Here is a 20440-nt window from a genome sequence, read left to right on the forward strand (position 1 = left end):
AACCGTACACCATTTTAAATTGCTTCAATTGTTTACGGTCACTTAGGAACATTGAAAAAAAAAATATTGAACTTATATGAATGATTATGCAACTTACATTTTGTGGCACGGCATTTTTTATAAAATATTAACTATTTTTTTTTAATAAAAAAATCTTTAAAATAAATAATTTTTATCTATTTAAAATAATATCTAAAAATTAAGTAAACATTAATTTAAGTTTCTAAACCTATTTTCTATACATACAGTTTCTAAACATATTTTCTATCCATATATCTAATATATTTTTTTCCTTTCCACATTGTTTTTCTTTTATATATGTTCCACCCTAATATACAACAAACAGTTATTCTCGCAGGATTTGTATGCCATGAGAGTACAGGAATCTGCTGAAAGTGGTCAAGATTCAAGGTAAGCTCTATCTCACTATTTTACATTTCGTTTAAAAAATTAACAATATAAGTGGTATTAAATTAATCTGAAAATTTAAATGTGGATAAAATGCTTTAAACATAGATGGATATTGTGAGAGAAAATAAAGTTATGAAAAGAAATTTAAGCTAAACAAAAATCATGAAAAAGACCTTTTTTGGGTATAATATTTTATCATTCAATAGTAAAAATGTCGAAACTAATATACAGTTTTAGAATTAATTTAGATTTGTTCGAATTTGCTACCTTTAACACGAATTATGGCCTTCAAACAGCTAACAAAGCCATCACACGCTGGATGAAAGTGGCGCTGTGGTATTTTGGTCCATTACCGACGAAGCACTGTCTTAAGATGCTGGATGCTTTGGTATCTTAAAGTCTCACTCTCTAAATTGCGCAAAAGTCCAATGGATTCAGACCAATGGTAAAATTGAAACGAGGAACCTCCTTTTTAAGCTCGTCTAGGTTAACGCGTGTTGAGTGCAATGATCTTGAGTCCTGTTAGAATGTCCATGGTCAGCGGTCGATATGTTTGTCTGGCCAAGGCTTAGGATATTTTCCCGATAATATTCGACATTTATTTTGACCCCACGGTTCGCGGGTCGACTATATCTAAAGTGGTCCGGTAGGGTCCATTTGCAATACCATCCGACCTACATCAATATCAAATACTTGTGCCAGCAGATAGCCTCTTTCGTTCGGAAGTTAGTGAGATTTTAACGGACTGACGGACGGACGAACATCACTGGATTGACTCAGAATTTCACCATGACCACGAATATGTAAGGGATGATTTTTAGCTATTATCTTTTTGGCAACACCGGTTTAGACAGTTGACGCATATTTCGTATTGTGTTTCACTGCCAAACATCTTCATGAATTTAACCATGAATCGTCTTACAATCGAACGACGCACAGTGGGACAAAATCGCAAAAAATTGAGATTAATTAAACTACTTACCCGATTTTAAAAATTCTTTCACTATTATAATGTTATGTTATCAATGAGTGACATACGCTGCACATCTTTTGGAAAAGTTGGTGGTGTCACTCCCACTATTAAAAATAGCTCTAGCGGCCATAGTAATGGACCGATTGTCATGAAAATTTGCCAATGTTGTTTTGTTGATCTGGTAATAATCCTTGGCTATACTTGGTTATGATTGGGCGTGGCACCTCCCAATCATAACCATTATTGTCCTGCCAATAGTCCTTGGCAATTCTTGGTTATGATTGGGCGTGGCACCGCCCATTCAAACTTGGAACGGTTATATCTCATGAGCTATCAGAGGTATGAATATGAGATTTGGTATATATGTTGATCGTATAGTATGAATTACATCCAAGGTGGAATAGGGCTGTGCCACGCCTCTTTTAAAAAAATGTTCTGGCTCATTCGGATTTTTTGTTTGTTTTTTTTTTTTTTTTTTTTTTTTAATTAATACAATTTTCACATTTCACATTATAATAACGGTGACGAAAGGGGGATTGTTGTATCATATACGTAATTAAATTTGGGACCCAAAGCAGATATTAAAATTGTTATAAAAATAGATTGTTCCTTCATACGTACAAAGTAGGAAAAAAGTTTATAAAGGGTGATACGGTCAAAATTTGGTCAAGGGAAAACGCGTGTAAATCGGTGAAATCGTTTATTTAAAAAATCTAATTAAATTTCTTTTTCAAGTTCAATTAGTATAAAATTCAGGAAAAATATTCAGTTAGGCTTTCGCTTTTCCAAATCCGAATTGCCGGGCCTCACGCTTGACACCTGCCATCACATTTTGTACAGCCACCTTGTCCACCTTCTTCGCCGCAGAAAGCCAGTTTGCCTTGAACTGCTGCTCGTCCTTAGCAGTTTTTTTGGTCTTCTTAAGGTTAAGCTTGACAATAGCCCAGTATATCTCAATTGGGCGGAGCTCTGGCGTGTTGGGAGGGTTCTTGTCCTTGGGAACCACCTGCACGTTGTTGGCGGCGTACCACTCCATGGCCTTTTTACCGTAATGGCAAGATGCCAAATCCGGCCAAAACAGTACGGAACAACCGTGTTTCTTCAGGAAAGGCAGCAGACGTTTATTCAAACACTCTTTCACGTAAATTTCTTGGTTGACAGTCCCGGAAGCTATGAAAATGCTGCTTTTCAAGCCACAGGTACAGATGGCTTGCCAAACCAGATATTTCTTTGCGAACGTTGACAGTTTATGTGCTTGGAAATATCTGCTACCTTTCCCCTTCCTTTTGCCGAATAAAACTCCTGTCCCGGAAGCTGCTTGTAGTCGGCTTTGACGTAGGTTTCGTCGTCCATTACCACGCAGTCAAACTTCGTCAGCATCGTCGTGTACAGCCTCCGGGATCGCGCTTTGGCCGTCGTATTTTGTTTATCATCGCGATTTGGAGTCACTACCTTCTTGTAAGTCGATAGTCCGGCTCGTTTTTTGTAGACGATACACCCAGCTTATTTGCGGCATCTCGGAGAGAGAGGTTAGGGTTTCACTTGAAACTACCGGCAACTCTCTTTGTCGTCTCAGCGGCTTCCGGTTTTCGATTTCCCCCCGATCCAGATTTCCTGGCTGTCGACAAACGTTCCCCAAACACTTTAATTACATTTGTAACGGTTGATTTGGCAACTTTTAGCGATTTTGCCAGCTTTGCGTGCGAGTAGCTCGGATTTTCGCGATGCGCGAGCAAAATTTTGAAACGCTGCGCTTCTTGCTTGGACGGCATTTTGACAACTGAAGAGTGAATTCCAAAATCAAAACAGGAGCAACATTCTACACACACACACACACTCACCTTCAAAATGAGGGGTGTTCAGGTTTTTTAAATGCAAAATTGAAAGAAATACGTCAAGTTTATATTGACCAAATTTTGACCGTATCACCCTTTATGGTATCCAACAACCATGCAGAAATTGGTCCACATCGGTCCATAATTATATATAGCCCCCATATAAACCGATCACCAGATTTGATCTCCGGAGCCTCTTGGAAGACCAACATTCATCTGATTCAGTTGAAATTTGGTACGTGGTGTTAGTATATGGTATCCAGGGATCCGGAGCGGTCCATTTTTTTTCGCTCCGCTCCGCTCCCGCTCCGGAGAAAAGAAAAACGCTCCGCTCCACGCTCCGCTCCGAGAAAAAAAAAATCGCTCCGCTCCGCTCCTCTTCGAGAAAATTATAGTATATTATATAATTATATAATCTGAACCAATTTGCATAATATTTTGCGGGTTTAACTAATACCACAAAAGGTTACCTTGTGCAAAATTTGAGAAAAATCAGTTAAGAAATGAGGCCTCTACGGTCAAAAATAAGGTTATTAGGGGCGAATTTTTCAAAATCGGGCGATACATACATGGGAGCTATATCTACATCTGAACCGATTTCAATGAAAGTTTGCACATACCGTTAGTAGTATAGTGGACTGGATCTAGCCAACTTTGAGTAAGATCGGTTAGTAAATAAGGGTTCTATGGCCAAATTTGGGAAAATCGGGCTATACATATATATGAGAGCTATATCTAAATCTGAACCGATTTCGATGATATTTCGCACATATAGTTATTGCTATAGAAGATTACATTTAGCAAACTTTGAGTAAGATCGGTTGATAAATAAGGGTTTTATTGCAATATTTAGAAAAATCGGGCGGTACATATATATGGGAGCTATAGCTAAATCTGGGAAAATCGGGCGATACTTATATATGAGAACTATATCTAAATCTGAACCGATTTCGATGAAATTTTGTAGACTTGAAGGGCGATGGAAAAGATTACCTTTTGCCAAATTTGGTGACGATCCGTTTGAAAAAAAAAGCGCAATGTGACCCCATTTGTCGAAATCGGGCGATACATATATATGGGAGCTGTATCTAAATTTTATCCGATTTCTTCCAAATTCAATAGCGTTCGTCCTTGTGCCCAAAAAACTCCCTGTACCAAATTTCATCAAAATCGGTTAATAATTGCGACTGGAATCCTGTGAAAAAAAAAAATACATGGACAGACGGACGGACGGACACGAAGCGCTAGATCGACTCAGGAGGTGATTCTGAGTCGATCGGTATATATTTTATGGGGTCTAAAATCAATATTTCTGGTAGGCACATTTTTTGGCCGATCAAACTTATTATACCCTAACCACTATGTGGTTTAGGGTACAATGACTTTAAAACAATGTGTTGAAACATTTTATTAATTTTGAAGATTTTTTCAGAAATATTAAATCCATTTGACTTCATTAAAACGAAATTTTCATTCATGTTAGGATACACATTTTTATGTCGAATCACTTAGCTGTAAGGACAAACAGACTTCGTTGAAAAGTTTAGAGACTTTTAGACAAGGAAAAAACTTTATTTCAGAGAAATACGTCTTCTATTCTAAGCAAAATTAGTATTCGTATTTTAAGCATGTGAAATATTTGGCCTCCCGACAATATTCTTTGCGGTGCACCATCTACTATTTAATATGTGATAGAAACCAAATTTATGAAAATGGACCAAAATGGACCAAATTCTGTTTGGTCCGACCATCGGACCAAATTCAAAAATTAGAAATCTTTTGGACCAATTTTGGTCCGATCGGACCAAAACGGCAACGCTGATTGGAATTGAAAGTCTATACACAGAGTAGAAGTAACTACTCTCCGAAAGTTTTTTTGGTTTTGCAACAGACGTAGAGAAGAGGTTTTGTTATATTTGTAATGTGTGAGTGTAGTTTATTGTTGCAACAACCTCCATCGAAATCAGCCCGTGGTATACCTACGAATATTCTTACTCAGATCTAGTGTTACCTAATTTCGCTTTTTTCCCTTTATTGTAAAAATACATTTTCGAACAGCGTTTTTAAGAAATGTTCGTTCTCAAAAAAAGTAGATAACATGCAATAATACAAATCAAGTCATTAGTTTTCAATGTGAGAAAGAATTAAAACAAATGTATATGCGCACATTTTTCAACCAAAATTGAAACTATCCATAATTTTAATTAAATTTTCGATAACTACCCAGCAAAAAAAGCGTCGCCAAAAAAGTAATGAAAATGTTATAATTTGCATCCGGAAGTGGTGCATAATTGACGCAGAAGCGATGAATTTAACATGGGCTTGTCATAGGACGGAAGTCCTCCATTTCAACAGCCGTTGCACTGAATTTGCATCACTTCTTTAGGTGTAATCCGAATTCAGTATTTTGGATGTAAAATAAAAAAATCTGTTATATTATGTCAAATAAATATTTTTTATAATTTTTTATAATTTCCCAGCAAAAACTAGGTAACCACATCTCATTACAATTGACATTACCAGGAGTAAAGCTGTCATTACACTTTGCATTACATTGCGGCGAGTTATAATGACTAACTTGTAATGACAAAAATAAATACTTCTCGGTAATTTTCGAATTGTTATTCTCAAATTTTATGCAGTTGTAGTTAACGATTTAATAAAATAGAATAAATGATGCTACCATTAGGTATAATTATTTACATAATCGAGCACTTACATAAAAAATCAAAAAGAGTATGTAATGTAACGCTAATTCTGAAAATTTTTCCGTTAAGAAATTATCACAAATATTTCATAATAATTGTGGTTAATGACATTAACATATTATGTTTTAAATAAATGCTTTCTTATACCTCATTCACATTACACTTCCAAAATGCGCTTAAACTAAATTTCAAATGTCATTTGCCTTATAAAAAAGAGACTTAAAATTCACTTTTAGTAGATTTTGAACCTTATGTGAATTGGCTATTGGATATATTATAACGAAATTCACGAATCCAACTCCTTAAACAACCTACATTTATTTCTATTTTAAGTGTGAAATTAAATTGCATCTTATTTAGATTATTTATTCGATTTTTTGTTTATTTATACAATATTCGTTTCTATTCAAGTAGTTCTCCTATTACAGCATCACTCGCCATATTTTGATCCATTGTAATCGGCGATAGAAATCAATATTTTCGAGATTTGGTTGCCTGAGACAATAAGTAGCTATTTTGCAAGCTTTGGTGTATCTACAAATATGTAATTACATATTAGGTGATTATATGCTTTAAATGCACTACTTATTTTATGGCCGAAAGTATGCCAGGGGAGAAGTACTTTCCTTCTAGGACATGCGTATGTAAATGTAATCCGAAGCGATGCCAATTAATAAGTGGTTATTAATTTTTAAATAAGCTTACCTACAAGATTACCGGGTAATGAGAGTTTTTGCTGGGTTTTAATGGATTCTAACGCTTGTTGCAAACTTTTGACCTCAAATATTTTCAAAAATTCACAATTTTTCAGATTGAATTTAGCATTTTTTTCGACAAAATTTAAATGATTTGTACCATTTTATGAATTCTTACTCTGTTTTTAACCTATTTAAAACAAAAAAAGTTAAAATTACCCATTAAAAGTATGAACAAATCAAGTTATAAAGAATTGAATTAAAAGAACTTCCTGGGTAGTTAAAATAAAGAACATCAATGGGAGTGCATCTTCTGGAAGTGCTTTTAAAGTTGTGCCTCTAGACGAACTTCCAAAATTTTTTGCTGGGTAATATCAGAAATAAGAGAATGCTAGGATATAGTACAATAGTAAAGCAAATATGAATGTCCTTACACTGAAAAAAGGGAGCCACCGTGGTGCAATGGTTAGCATGCCCGCCTTGCATACACAAGGTCGTGGGTTCGATTCCTGCTTCGACCGAACACCAAAAAGTTTTTCAGCGGTTGATTATCCCACCTCAGTAATGCTGGTGACATTTCTGAGGGTTTCAAAGCTTCTCTAAGTGGTTTCACTGCAATGTGGAACGCCGTTCGGACTCGGCTATAAAAAGGAGGTCCCTTGTCACTGAGCTTAACATAGAATCGGGCAGCACTCAGTGATAAGAGAGAAGTTCACCAATGTGGTATCACAATGGACTGAATAGTCTAAGTGAGCCTGATACATCGGACTGCCACCTAACCTAACCTAACCTACACTGAAAAAAAGCATGCCCGGTTCCAAAGATTTTGTCTTTACTTTAACAGTTTGGGTATTAATTTCGAGCCAAAGAAGGAGAATACAAGTAAGAATACTTTAAAGACGCAATTCTCTTTTAAATTTAGGGGTTATGTACTTGCTTCTAGGAAGCAAATGTTAATTTTTCATTTTTTTTAGATTTTTTTCGTCAGTTGTTATCAAAATCCTTTAAAAACGAGTTAACGAAAATTTTATTTTCCATATTGAGACTCGACTTCCAGTAGAAATTATGCTATGTTTCAAGTAAAAAGCGTCTTTAAAATAAAGTGTTGAAAACATGCCTTATTTTTTACCGATTTTTTGCTTTGTAGGCAAGATGCAAAAAGGAAACAAATTTAAAGACAATTTTATTAATTTTAAAGAATTTTTCTTAATTATTAAAGTCACGTTGACCTTACCTCAAAAATTGTATCTTTCATGTTATGATACACATTTTTAAGTAAAATCACTTAATTATAAGGACATTACAACTTCATTCAAAAGTTTATTGACATTTGGACAAGGAAAAAACTTTATTTTAGAGAAATGCGTCTTCCATGTTAAGCAAAATTTGCATTCTTATTCTAAGGACATGAAATCTTTGACTTCACGACAATATTTTTTTCAGAAAACTAAAAAATTAAATATAAATAAGATCGTTTAATTGCATTTATTGGACGTTTATTACAAACATCTTTGTAGTAATACGGGATTAAATTGATCGAAAGTGCTATTGTTACTTTTACAACACATGCTAGAGATATATTTTGACATTTGCCGTTTTTGAAAACAATTACTAAAAAAACACGTTGTGTTTTTCCCAATGTACGTACGTACAAAAATACATATCGTACATTTTAAACGTTTACTCACACTACGCTAAGTACTAGCTATATTTGAAATTACCTACACAGTGTAATTTCAAAGTTACACATTTCATTCAAGTAATATTTTATTCGGAGCGGAGCGGTTTTTCATTTGGAAACCGCTCCGCTCCCGCTCCGCTCCGGATTTTAGAAATGCCGCTCCCGCTCCGGCAACAAAAGGGCTTGCTCCGCTCCGGATCCCTGATGGTATCCAAGAACCATGCAGGAATTGGAACCAGATTTTACCTCCGGTGCCTTTTGGAGAAGCAAAATTCATCCGATCTGGTTGAAATTTGGTACGTGGTGGTAGTATATGATATTTAACAACCATGCCAAAAGTGGTCCATATCAGTCCATAATCATATATAGCCCCCATATAAACCGATCCCGAAATTTGGGTTTAGAGCCACTTGGAGGAGCAAATTTCATCTGAGTCAGTTGAAATTTGATACATTGTGCTAGTATATGGCCGTTAACAACCATGCCTAACTAGGTCCATATATATAGCCCTCAGATAAATCGATCCCCAATCACACAAAAATTGGTCCATATCAAGTTCATAATTATATATAGTCCCCATATAAACGACCCCCATATTTCAATTCTGACTCCCTACATACCGTGCAAAAGTCCATATCGATTCGTAATTATTTGTAGACTTACCTATACATAACTTTTTTGTCTGATATATACCACGTATGGACTAACTCACAATTTAGAAAACAATGTTTAGAAGTTTTAACATACTACAACGCCAGTAATTCGATTGTGGAAACCAGACTTTCGTAGAAGTTTCTACACAATCCATGGTGGAGGGTACATAAGATTCGGCCTGGCCGAACTTACGGCCATATATACTTGTTAGCTACTATCTTTTTGGCAACACCGGTTTAGACAGTTGACGCATATTTCGTATTGTGTTTCACTGCCAAACATGTTCATGAATTTAACCATGAATCGTCTTACAATCGAACGACGCTTGAAAATTATCAATATTCGTGCTCTGTTAGGAAAAATTCAGAGTTTCTTCCATTTCAGCGAAAAAGCTAATTTTTGGATCAATGGTTACGCGAATAAACAGTATTGCCGATTTTGCAGTGAAGATCAGTCAGAAACATTGCAAATACTATCAATGGATTCAGAAAAAGTCATAGTTTGGAGCGCCCAGCAAAAAAAGCGTCGCCAAAAAAGTAAGGAAAATGTTCATTTTGGATCCGGAAGTGGTGCAGAAGCGATGACTTTAACATGGGCTTGTCATAGGACGGAAGTCCTCCATTTCAACAGCCGTTGCACTGAATTTGCATCACTTCTTTAGGTGTGAGCCGAATTCAATTCTTTGGGTGTAAATTAAAAAATTCTGTGATATTTTGTCAAATAAATAATTTTTATAATTTTTTTATAATTTTTAATGGGTTCTAGCGCTTGTCTGAAACGTTTGACCTCAAATATTTTCAAAAATTCACAATTTTTTCAGATTGGATGTAGCATTTTTTTCGACAAAATTTAAATGATTTTTACCATTTTATGAATTCTTACTTGGTTTTTAACCTATTTGAAACACAAAAAAGTAGAATTACCCATTAAAAATATGAAAAAGCATTTTATTGAATAAAAAGAACTTCCTGTGTAGTTAAAATAAAGAACATCATTGGAAGTACATCTTCTGGAAGTGCTTTTAAAGTTGTGCCTTTGGAAGAATTTCCAAATTTTTTTGCTGGGCGGTTTATAGACTGAAACGTCAAAGATGTTGCGAATCGTTATTGTGCCCAAAATGCAAGAGCTTGACTTGTCATGCAGGTGATTTCGGCAAAACGGTGAAAATTAAATAATATGAGTCTATAGTACGATTCATATAAGGATCCCAGCAAAACAAGCATTGCCAAAAAGGTAGTGAAAATTTTATTTTTGGATCAAGATTCCGTGATGCATAACTGGCGCAGAAGCGATGAATTTTACATGGACTTGTCATAGGACGGATGTCCACCACTTTAACTGCCATTGGACTGAAATTTCATCACTTTTAAGGTGTGATCTGAATTCAGTGTTTTGGATGTGAATTAAAAAATTTGTGATATTTTGCAAAGTAAATAATTTTTATAATATTTTATGATTTTTAATCATTCTAAGGCTTGTCTGTAACACTTGACATTAAATATTATTAAAAATTTGCAATTTTTATACCTCCACCATAGGATGGGGGTATATTAACTTTGTCATTCCGTTTGTAACACATCGAAATATTGCTCTAAGACCCCACAAAGTATATATATTCTGGGTCGTGGTGTAATGAAGTTTTCATAACATTTATATTTTATCTACAACTGAATTATTTTGTTGATGTCTTTTTGATCATAAACATTTATAAATGAATTTATTGTATACACCTTTATTTTTGTCATAAGAGATTCATATCATAGATTGTATATATGTATATAGTAGTAGTAGATTAAGAGTAATTATAAGAGACATTTCTAGCAACAACATAAGATATCTCTCACATACATCATAACAAATAACCACTCTCGCATAAACAGCAAAAACCACTCTCGCCTAAGAAGCAATATCACTGTCGGCTAGCTGTGTACATCACTACTATTTTAGTCTAGCTTGAGCGGCCGTTGTGTGCGGACGGTTATCGCAAGTTTGTGATAGCTTCGGTAACAGCAGCGTTGCCAGAATTGTTTCACCAAAAACCGCTAGATTTGCCCAAAAAAATAGCTAAAAAAGCTAAAAAATGCTAAAAAATAGCTAGAAAAAAAGCTAAATTTTTTTGTATCAAAAGTCACATTTTTGATTGAAATTTAACAAACTTAAAGGCTTTATTTCACTTACAATGCATATTATTTTCATTTTAATTCCACTTCTGTGAGACTGTAACAATATCTAAGGCATATTAGCTCTGTTTGCGTATTCGATACATTTTGATTACTATCACAAATTTTTACTGGAAGTCCTTCGTTTTGTGGGAGCTACCTTCCCAACACCTCTATTTTTTACTTGTTATTTTAAAATATTAAATGATCTAAGCATGCTTTGGATTTGGTAAAAAATGATTTGTCATTTTTTTAAATAAAATTTTAGTTTGGATTTGAAATTGTGAAAAATTCGAAATACATTACTTTTATTTAAATTGTAGAAAACACCTATAGTTTACATTTCCCAGTAAAAACATTTTCCTTTTCTTCATGAGATGTCAAAGTGCTTTAAAAACGTGCTAACGCCAACTTAAATTTCCAAATTCAGACTCCTATTCAAGTAGAAATTATTGTATATATACGTTTTTAAAATGAAGTGTTGAAAAACATCTTCTATTTTTGAACGCTATTTTGGTTTGTGGTTAAGATGCAAAAACTCCTCACATTTAAAGACTATTTCATTAATTCTTCCTTCTTTCATGAAAACATACCCATTTTTAAGTTGAATCACTTAATTATAAGGACAAAACGACTTTATCGTCTTTTGGACAAGGAAAACAGTTTATATAAAAGAAATTCACAAATGCTTTTATAACCAAAATTCGCGTTCGTATTTTAAGGAGACGACAATATTTTTTCAGTGCACAAAGCTATTCACATCTACTATTTTAATTTAGTAATATCGTAATAACTTTAGAATATTATAATAACATAAAAAGGATAAACGAGTCAAATGATAATATTCCCAATAATTTACTGACAGTTTATCTAACAAATTTGTATGGTAATAGTAGATTTAAAGTTTACGATAACTTTTATGTATATAATGAAAAAACTTTACAACAAGGTGTATTTGCTACAAAAATGCCCGCATAATGGCTGGACTCATTATTAATGTTTCAACTGAGCTTTGAAATATGTGGAAACCCTTATACTTGCAGCAAGGCTTAGATAAAAACGCCGATTTATCCATATTTCAAAAGAAACATGTCGAAAATAAAAAAAGCCAAAAATAGCTAAAAGGGTCATGAAAAAAAGCCAGAAAAAAAGCTAAAAGCTAAATGCATTTTTTTCCCGCTAAACGTCTTCAAAAAAAGCCAAATCTAGCGGGAAAAAAGCTAAATTGGCAACGCTGGGTAACAGCCACCATAGCTACCACTCATGCTAGATCGATGTAGCCCCCAGAGATGGTACTGGTGTCTTACAGCCGTACATCTCAGGGTTGTAGTGACTAACACATCTAACCGTAGTGCCCAGGTCATCTACTGGTGTTAATAGCCATAGTTTCCAGGGTATTAGTTTTGTAGTTCTCAGAGATTTTACTGGTATTGATAGCCATAGATCTCAGAGTAATAGTTACAAACACTGTATAAATTACCACATTCTCATAAAAAATAGGCCCTTATGGTAATGCATTTTTGTTCTAAAACTAACGGTTTGCTTTAGTAACGTGGTTAATTAATATCAATATAATATAAATATTTCTGAATAATGAAAAACAAATTAATCTAGTCTGAATTTTTGATCTGGTCTGGTCTGGAAAAAAAATCTGGTTGCTGAGTACATCGTAATAATTTATATGAAACATAGTTTATATAAAAAGCTGGTTAAAATAAAATCCTTGAAGATTTATAACGTTGGAGAATTAATCTGTTTTTTTAATATCCTGGAAGGCTGAGACTATCCTGGCAAGTATCCTTATAGTGGTGAAATTCTGAGTCGATCTAAGCATGTCCGTCCGTCCGTCTATTGAAATCACGCTAACTTCTGAACGAAACAAGCTATCGACTTGAAACTTGGCACAAGTAGTTGTTATTGATGTAGGTCGGATGGTATTGCAAATGGGCCATATCGGTCCACTTTTACGAATAGCCCCCATATAAACGGACCCCCAAATTTGGCTTACGAAGCCTCTACGAGAAGAAAATTTCATCCGATCCTGCTGAAATTTGGTACATGGTGTTAGTATATGGTCTCTAACAACCATACAAAAATTGGTCAACATCGGTATATAATTATATATAGCCCCCATCATTGGCGTAGCTAGGGGGGTGCTGGGGGGGGCTATGCCCCCCCCAGAATAGTTCTTGCCCCCCCCCCCAGAATAATCAAAGCTACAGTTGTTTTATATTTTAATTCAAGCTTTGCGATGTGTTTAATCCAATTAAGATTGTGGCAGAGAGAGTATGTTAAGCATATTTTTTAGTATTGATATTTACATTACAACTAAAAACACGTAATAAAAACACTAAAAGGAAACTTGAGACGCACATTTTCAAAAATAGTCAATTTATAACTACGTTGATTAAAATCATGAATCGTCACATGCACAATTTACCATCTAAAATCGTCAAAATCACGAAAAATCCACAGAGTTGGCACCGCTGCTCTCAACAGTTGCTTCGTTGTATTCTGTTCTCACAGAATTTTTAAAAACTAATCGAAGATAGACGTTTTATAATATTCAATTTATTTTTTGCCTTTTATTTAATTTTTTATTCTTAGTATTTTTTATACACGATGAATATGTTAAGTTTATGTTTTGCTTTATGATTTCTAGTCCTGTTTTAAAACACACATTTTAAATAAAATATTTTTCAAACACATACTTAAAGCAATGCTTTTATTTTTTGTTATATTAAATAATGGTAAGTTGCTATTTGATTATTTATAGCGGTGTCGTGGAACCGGCTCCCACACACAATAAAATATTTTTTGTCTTCAACCATGAAATTAATTGATCTAATTAATTATACCCTTCACCACTACTATGGTACACTATGGCTTGGTACACTTGATTGAAATCGGTTCACATTTAGATATAGCTCCCATATATATCTTTCGTCCGATTTGAACTTATATGGCCTCAAAATCCAGGGTTTTGCCGTGATTTGCTTCAAATTTCGCACAAGGAGTACGTTTAGTAGTATAGGTAATTGTGCCAAATTTGGTTGAAATCGATTCAGATTTAGATATGGCTCCCATATATATCTCCCGTCCGATTTGCACTCATATGACCAGGGGGCCAAGTTATACTCCCATTTACGTGAAATTTCGCATAGATAGCAGAATTATTATTCTAACTATGCATGCCAAATTAAGTCAAAATTGGTTCAGGTTGTATATAGCTCCCATATATACGTACACCAGAGTTGGGGAAATATGGTCGACTGTTTCATATTTTAGACCCATTTTCAATGGGATTTTCCTCCAATTGACTGGATAGTTTCCACAGAGAATACAAATATGGCCAAGATTCTCACAGTTTACACAAAATTCTGTGATGATTTCCCCATATCTTAGCCATATCCTACACACTGCAATGCCAAAATTTCCACAGAACGGATGAGTTTTAAATAAGGCTCCAAGTCGCCCTACACATATCTTGGCGAGATCTAACCAATATCCTTGTAAAATCGCCACTGCTGAGTAGCAAAAATTGTAAATATTACTCTAATTGTCCTATATCTCGAATACATATGTATCGCCTGAAAAATCATAAATCTCTTTTGTACAATTGCATTAAAATTTCTCTCGCTTCATATTTCCCATATTTTTTACTAACATTGTGTATCATCCCAGGGCGTTAGCCGATTTAAATTTTAATTCTAGAGTTTTTGTAGAAGTACAAAAAATTGTTTTCATTAAAAGTATTTGTATCTGGAAATGCAAACCTTTATATAGCTTCCAGCAAATTTTAAGTAGTTGAGATGGTAACACAAATGTTTGTCTACATAGTGGTGAAGGGTATAATATAGTCGGCTCCGCCCGACTTTAGACTTTACTTACTTGTTTTTAATTGAAATGTATTCAATCAAAAGAAAAAAAAAAAAAATGATAGTATCAATCATCAAAGCCAATTAAAAAATTAATTAATACAACTAATTTTTGCGATTGAGTTTTTTTGTTTTTGATTGATTTTGCTGCATATTGCCTTTAACACCGCAATAAAATTGAGGATGTATAGTTTTATCAATAGGGGTAATTTATCGCTTCGGAAATTTCGACAAAATTTTGAATGATGTCTGGGGGGGGCATAGCCCCCCCCAGAGAAAATTTCTAGCTCCGCCAATGGCCCCCATATAAACCGATCCCCAGATTTGGCTTGCGGAACCCCTAAGAGAAGCAAATTCAGCAATCCGATCCGGCTGAAATTTGGTACATGATGTCACCATTTGATCTCTAACAACCATGCAAAAATTGGTCCACATCGGTTCATAATTATATATAGCTCCCATATAAACCGATCACCAGATTTGACCCCCGGAGCCTCTTGGAAGACCAAAATTCATCTGATTCAGTTGAAATTTGGTACGTGATTTCGTGATTCAATCACGAAATTAATTGATCCAATTAATTTTTTAATTGAAATGTCTTCAATCACGAAAATGATAGTATCAATCACAGTTTTAATTGGGCATAGAAAAAATCCTTGATTAAAAAATTAATTGACGTCATTAGCAATTTTCAATTAATTGATTCAATTAAAAATTTAATTGATTTTGAATGCAAACACCAAATAATTTTTTATTTAAAAAGGTAACTATTTTCAACTACTTTCTGAATTGGCTTAGAATTTTTATTGTGATTAAGAAATGTTCATCACTTTTTTTAACTGACTTCGTCTTCTGAATTTGATTAAAAAGTTAATTCTATCAATTAATTTTTTGATTAAAAATTTTAAAATTTTCAATCATTGACTTAATTAACCTAATGTTTCTACCTTGATTAAAAAGTTAATTGTATCAATTAATTTATTAATTGAAAAAACATTCAACTTCAATTAACTTTTTAATTGGAAATATTCTGGTGATATTTTTTTCTGTGTATATGGCCGTTAACAACCATGCCTAACTAGGTCCATATCGGTCTATAGTTATATATAGCCCTCAGATAAATCGATCCCCAATCACACAAAATTTGGTCCATACCAAGTTCATAATTATATATAGCCCCCATATAAACGACCCCCATATTTCAATTCTGGCTTTCTACGTATCGTGCAAAAAGTTCATATCGATTCGTAATTACTTGTAGACTTACCTATACATACCTTTTTTGTCTAATATATACCATGTAGGGACTAACTCACAATTTAGAAAATGATGTTAAGAAGTTTTAAGATACCACAATCCAAGTAATTCGATTGTGAATGACAGTCTTTCGTAGAAGTTTCTTCGCAATCCATGGTGGAGGGTACATAAGATTCGGCCTGGCCGAACTTACGGCCGTACATACATAGTTTTAGAATAGATTTAGTTTTTTTTTTTCAACAAAATTTATATAATTTGTACCCTTTTATTACTACCTACACTGAACAAAAATATTGTCGTTAGGCGAAAGTTTTCATGTCCTTAAAATACGAATGCAAATTTTGCTTTGCATTGAAGACACATTTCTCTTATATAAAATTTTTCTCCTTGTCCAAAAGGAGAAAAGAAGGAGGAAATAAAGTTTTTCTCCTTGTCCAAAAGTAAACTTTTCAATGAAGTCGTACTGTCATAATTACGTGATTTCACTTAAAAATGGGTATAATAACATGAAAGAAAACATTTTTGGGCTAATGTCAACTTGACTTTAATAATTCAGAAAAATTATTTAAATGTAATGAAATTGTCTTTAAATTTGTTGTCTTTCTGCATCTTGACTACAAAGCAAAAAATCGTTCAAATATAGGACACGTTTTGAACACTTTATTTTAAAGACTTTTTTAAGTGAAACATAGCATAATTTCTACTGGAAGTCGAGTCTACATTTGGAAAATAAAATTGTCGTTAACTAGTTTTTAAAGGACTTTGATAGCACATGAAGAAAAAAAGCTGAGAAAGCGAAAAATTAAAATTTGCTTCCTAGAAGCAAGTACAAAAAACCCAAATTTAAAAGAGAATTGTGTCTTAAAAGTATCCTTACTTGTATTCTCCAATCAATACCAACATTCTTAAAGTAAAGAAAAAATCTTTGTCATGCTTTTTTTCAGTGTACACTGGTTTTAAACTATTTGACAACATAAAGATAAAATTACTCCTTAAAAATAGGCACAAATAGAGTTATAACAAATTAATGAAACGTACTTCCATTGTAGTTAAAATAAAGAACATTTTTAGGAGGACATTTGTCATTGAGCTTAACATGGAATCGGGCAGCACTCAGTGACAAGAGAGAAGTTCACCAATGTGGTATCACAATGGACTGAATAGTCTAAGTGAGTCTGATACATCGGGCTGCCACCTAACCTAACCTAGGAGGACTTTTTGCAAGTGCTTTTAAAATTGTGCCTTTGGAATAACGTCCACATTTTTTTTTGCTGGGCGTATTTTGTAATACACCCTCCGCATTTAGATGAACTCATATTTAAGCCAATTTCTTGGATATTTCATTGTTCATTATGGGCCATCATTAATTATTTCATATAACAAATTGACTGACATCTCAAATGATGCAGAAAATACCAAAACAATAACAAAATTAAGAGGTAAACCGAAAAAAGGTAAATGTTCGCATAAAGACGTGAAAAAAAAATCACTGCGATAAAATGAAAATGTGATAAATCGAAAACAATCTGTATTTTATTTTGACGATTGTTTTGCGTGTAAGGTCGGAGTCACGTATGATCCATTGCATCTTTGTGTATATCCATCATCATACATAAGAACAGCATGTTTCAATTCCCATGAGGGTATGTGCGTGCTTTGGTTTGCTGTTTCTGTTTTTTGCCTTTTCTTTAGAGACCATTTAAGAAGAAATTTATGCTTGATGCCATGATGATGAGATTCACCAAGAAAAGCCAAAATTTCATGTGAAAATCTCATCAGTAAATACACTGTTAGAAAAATATGTTTTTCATATGTTCCGATATAAACAAAATGTGTTTCGGGCACAATTTTTAAACACAATATATTTAAGTGCAAACATGTAATGTTCCTAAACTAACACTAAATGTTTGGGACATCTATGTTAATATGTTAGAATATATTATGTTTGTGGCATGAATGTTTCATAAAAATCATATGTGTGAATACAAACATATATAAATTTACAAATTTCGACTAAACATACATATGTTGTGATATTTTATTCAAAGCGACAGAGAGAGTATAGAGAGAAATAGAGATGGAAACCGGGAGAGTTGACGAAAGATATCAATATAACACAGCAAAAGAGTCAAAAGAGAACAATTTCTGTGAAACCGCTTGTATGTTGTTTCAGAAAACTGTTTTATGATAAGGCAAAAAATTTGATATGCTTAAGTTTAAATATTATTTAATTTGAATTAAATAATATTTAAAGGGGCACTATACTCTTTTTAGAGTTGGGACAGTAAAATGAAATAAGGAGGAAATAGTGAAAAATTACACAGTAAAATGTAAAAAAACAAACTTTAGTTCCTCTTTATTAAAAAGTAGTCCACGAGGAGTTGACGGACACCATCAAATATAAAAGCGGGCATTAAGTTCGAGTTTTACAGCTAAAACAATTTAAAACGTTTATTTTCTTTAAAATGAATTATTAAAGAAAAATAAAAGGCATTTTAGAGCGATGGTGTTAAATGCTAGTAAAAAACTGTTCACTCCTAAATAAATTTATGTTTATATTATAAAATTATGTATGTATGTTTATACTCGACTCCACGTTCTTCTTTTGTTAGTTTTTGAAGTCCTTCCAAATTTTAAAGTTTTGTACAAAAACAGTTTTTTATTACAAGATTGTTATTTTTGCAATAAAAAATAATATTTTATCCAAAAATCAGTCAATTTCGTTTATATCAAGCACTGTTACTGACTATAAATCTTTAATAACGCACATTTCGAAGTTTCATTTAAAAAAAATTAATATAGTATAAATATAAATGTGTAAATTAAAAAAAAAAAAAAAAAAAAAAAATGTTCGGTCGGAGCAGGGGTTGAACCCACGACCCTTTGCATGCAAGGCAGACATGCTAACCACTGATCCACGTGGCAAACAAATGTATGTTTCTGTTAAATAATGTTATGTTTGCATGGGCTCGTGGGCGCTGCAAACTATGCTATATAAATGTAACTTAAAACGATAATTATCTACTGGTGACTATAACAGCTACGTAGCCCAGTGGATAGTGTGTTGGCTTATAAACTGTATGGTCCTCGGTTCGATTCTCCGTGCAGGCGAAAGGTAAAATTTTAAAAATTTATAAAAGTGAATAATTTCTTCAACATTATTTGTATTACAGAAAAAGGTGCCAATAACTATAAAATTTCGTGGAAGTGAAAATTACGAGTATGTTAGGGAATGAGCACAATCGTGTTTGGGAAAAATTCTTCCAAGCATATAATATTTTTGGCTCAAAATGCTTCCAAACATATAATATGTTCACATAAAACAAACATATTAATGTTTCGGCAGTATGCAATAATATATGTGCTTCCTGCAAAATATGTTTGGAACATATGTTAAAGAAGCGATTTTTTTTGAGGGTGTATGTGTGAAGCCAACTGTCATTACCGTTTCTTAACTAAGATTTTCATTAGTCATCAATCTAATTATACTTGTGAAACAATAACATCGCATAAGTAACCATGAACATCCGCTCGTACAGTCATGATGGTCTGGTTAAGTGCCATATTAATTTCGAAGGAAAAACTTTTTCTATGTCTGGTGTTGGAAAATATGTTTTTTTTTTGTTTCCTAGGTCATATCAAAAGTGAAAGTCTCATAAATCATGGAGCCAAGTGAGCTCTTTAAGGACTAACGTGTCGAAACACAATTGAAACTCTTTAGATATCCAGACATGAAGGGAATTGGAAAACATTTCCCCGTTAGACAGCTATTCGGCTGTATTATAAACGGCATGCTTATGTTATAAGAATTTTGAAATATATACATATGTATGAATTGAATTAACCATAGATGAATTGAGTTCAATTGAAAAAAACTAAATAATTTTTTTACGAATTGAATTAAGTTAAACTAAATTGCAGCAATTGAAAATAATACAAAAGAAGTATATACGGCCGTAAGTTCGGCCAGGCCGAATCTTATGTACGCCCCAACATGGATTGCATAGAAACATGTACTAAAGACTGCCATCCACAATCGAATTACTTGGTTTACGGTAACACTTGCCGATGGCAAGGCATCTTAAAACTTCTTAACACCGTCTTCTAAATTGTAAGTTAGTCCATACGCGATATATATTAAACAAAAAGGGCCGATAAAATACGTATATGATTCAGTTTGACAAAATTT

The 20440-nt window shown here is 33.5% G+C and overlaps 1 protein-coding gene across 1 annotated transcript in view; it reads left to right on the top strand.

Moving 5' to 3' along the window:
- Nos (Nitric oxide synthase) overlaps window positions 1-20440 on the top strand; it is a 441191-nt gene that overhangs the window by 341044 nt on the left and 79707 nt on the right. Inside the window, exon 13 of the mRNA XM_075296574.1 lies at window positions 347-411. Within this exon, the coding sequence (XP_075152689.1) occupies window positions 347-411 (65 nt within the window). The remainder of the gene's footprint in view (window positions 1-346; window positions 412-20440) is intronic.

The sequence above is a fragment of the Haematobia irritans genome, chromosome 2, assembly GCF_050003625.1.
Source record: "Haematobia irritans isolate KBUSLIRL chromosome 2, ASM5000362v1, whole genome shotgun sequence".
Classification (NCBI taxonomy): Eukaryota; Metazoa; Arthropoda; class Insecta; order Diptera; family Muscidae; genus Haematobia; species Haematobia irritans.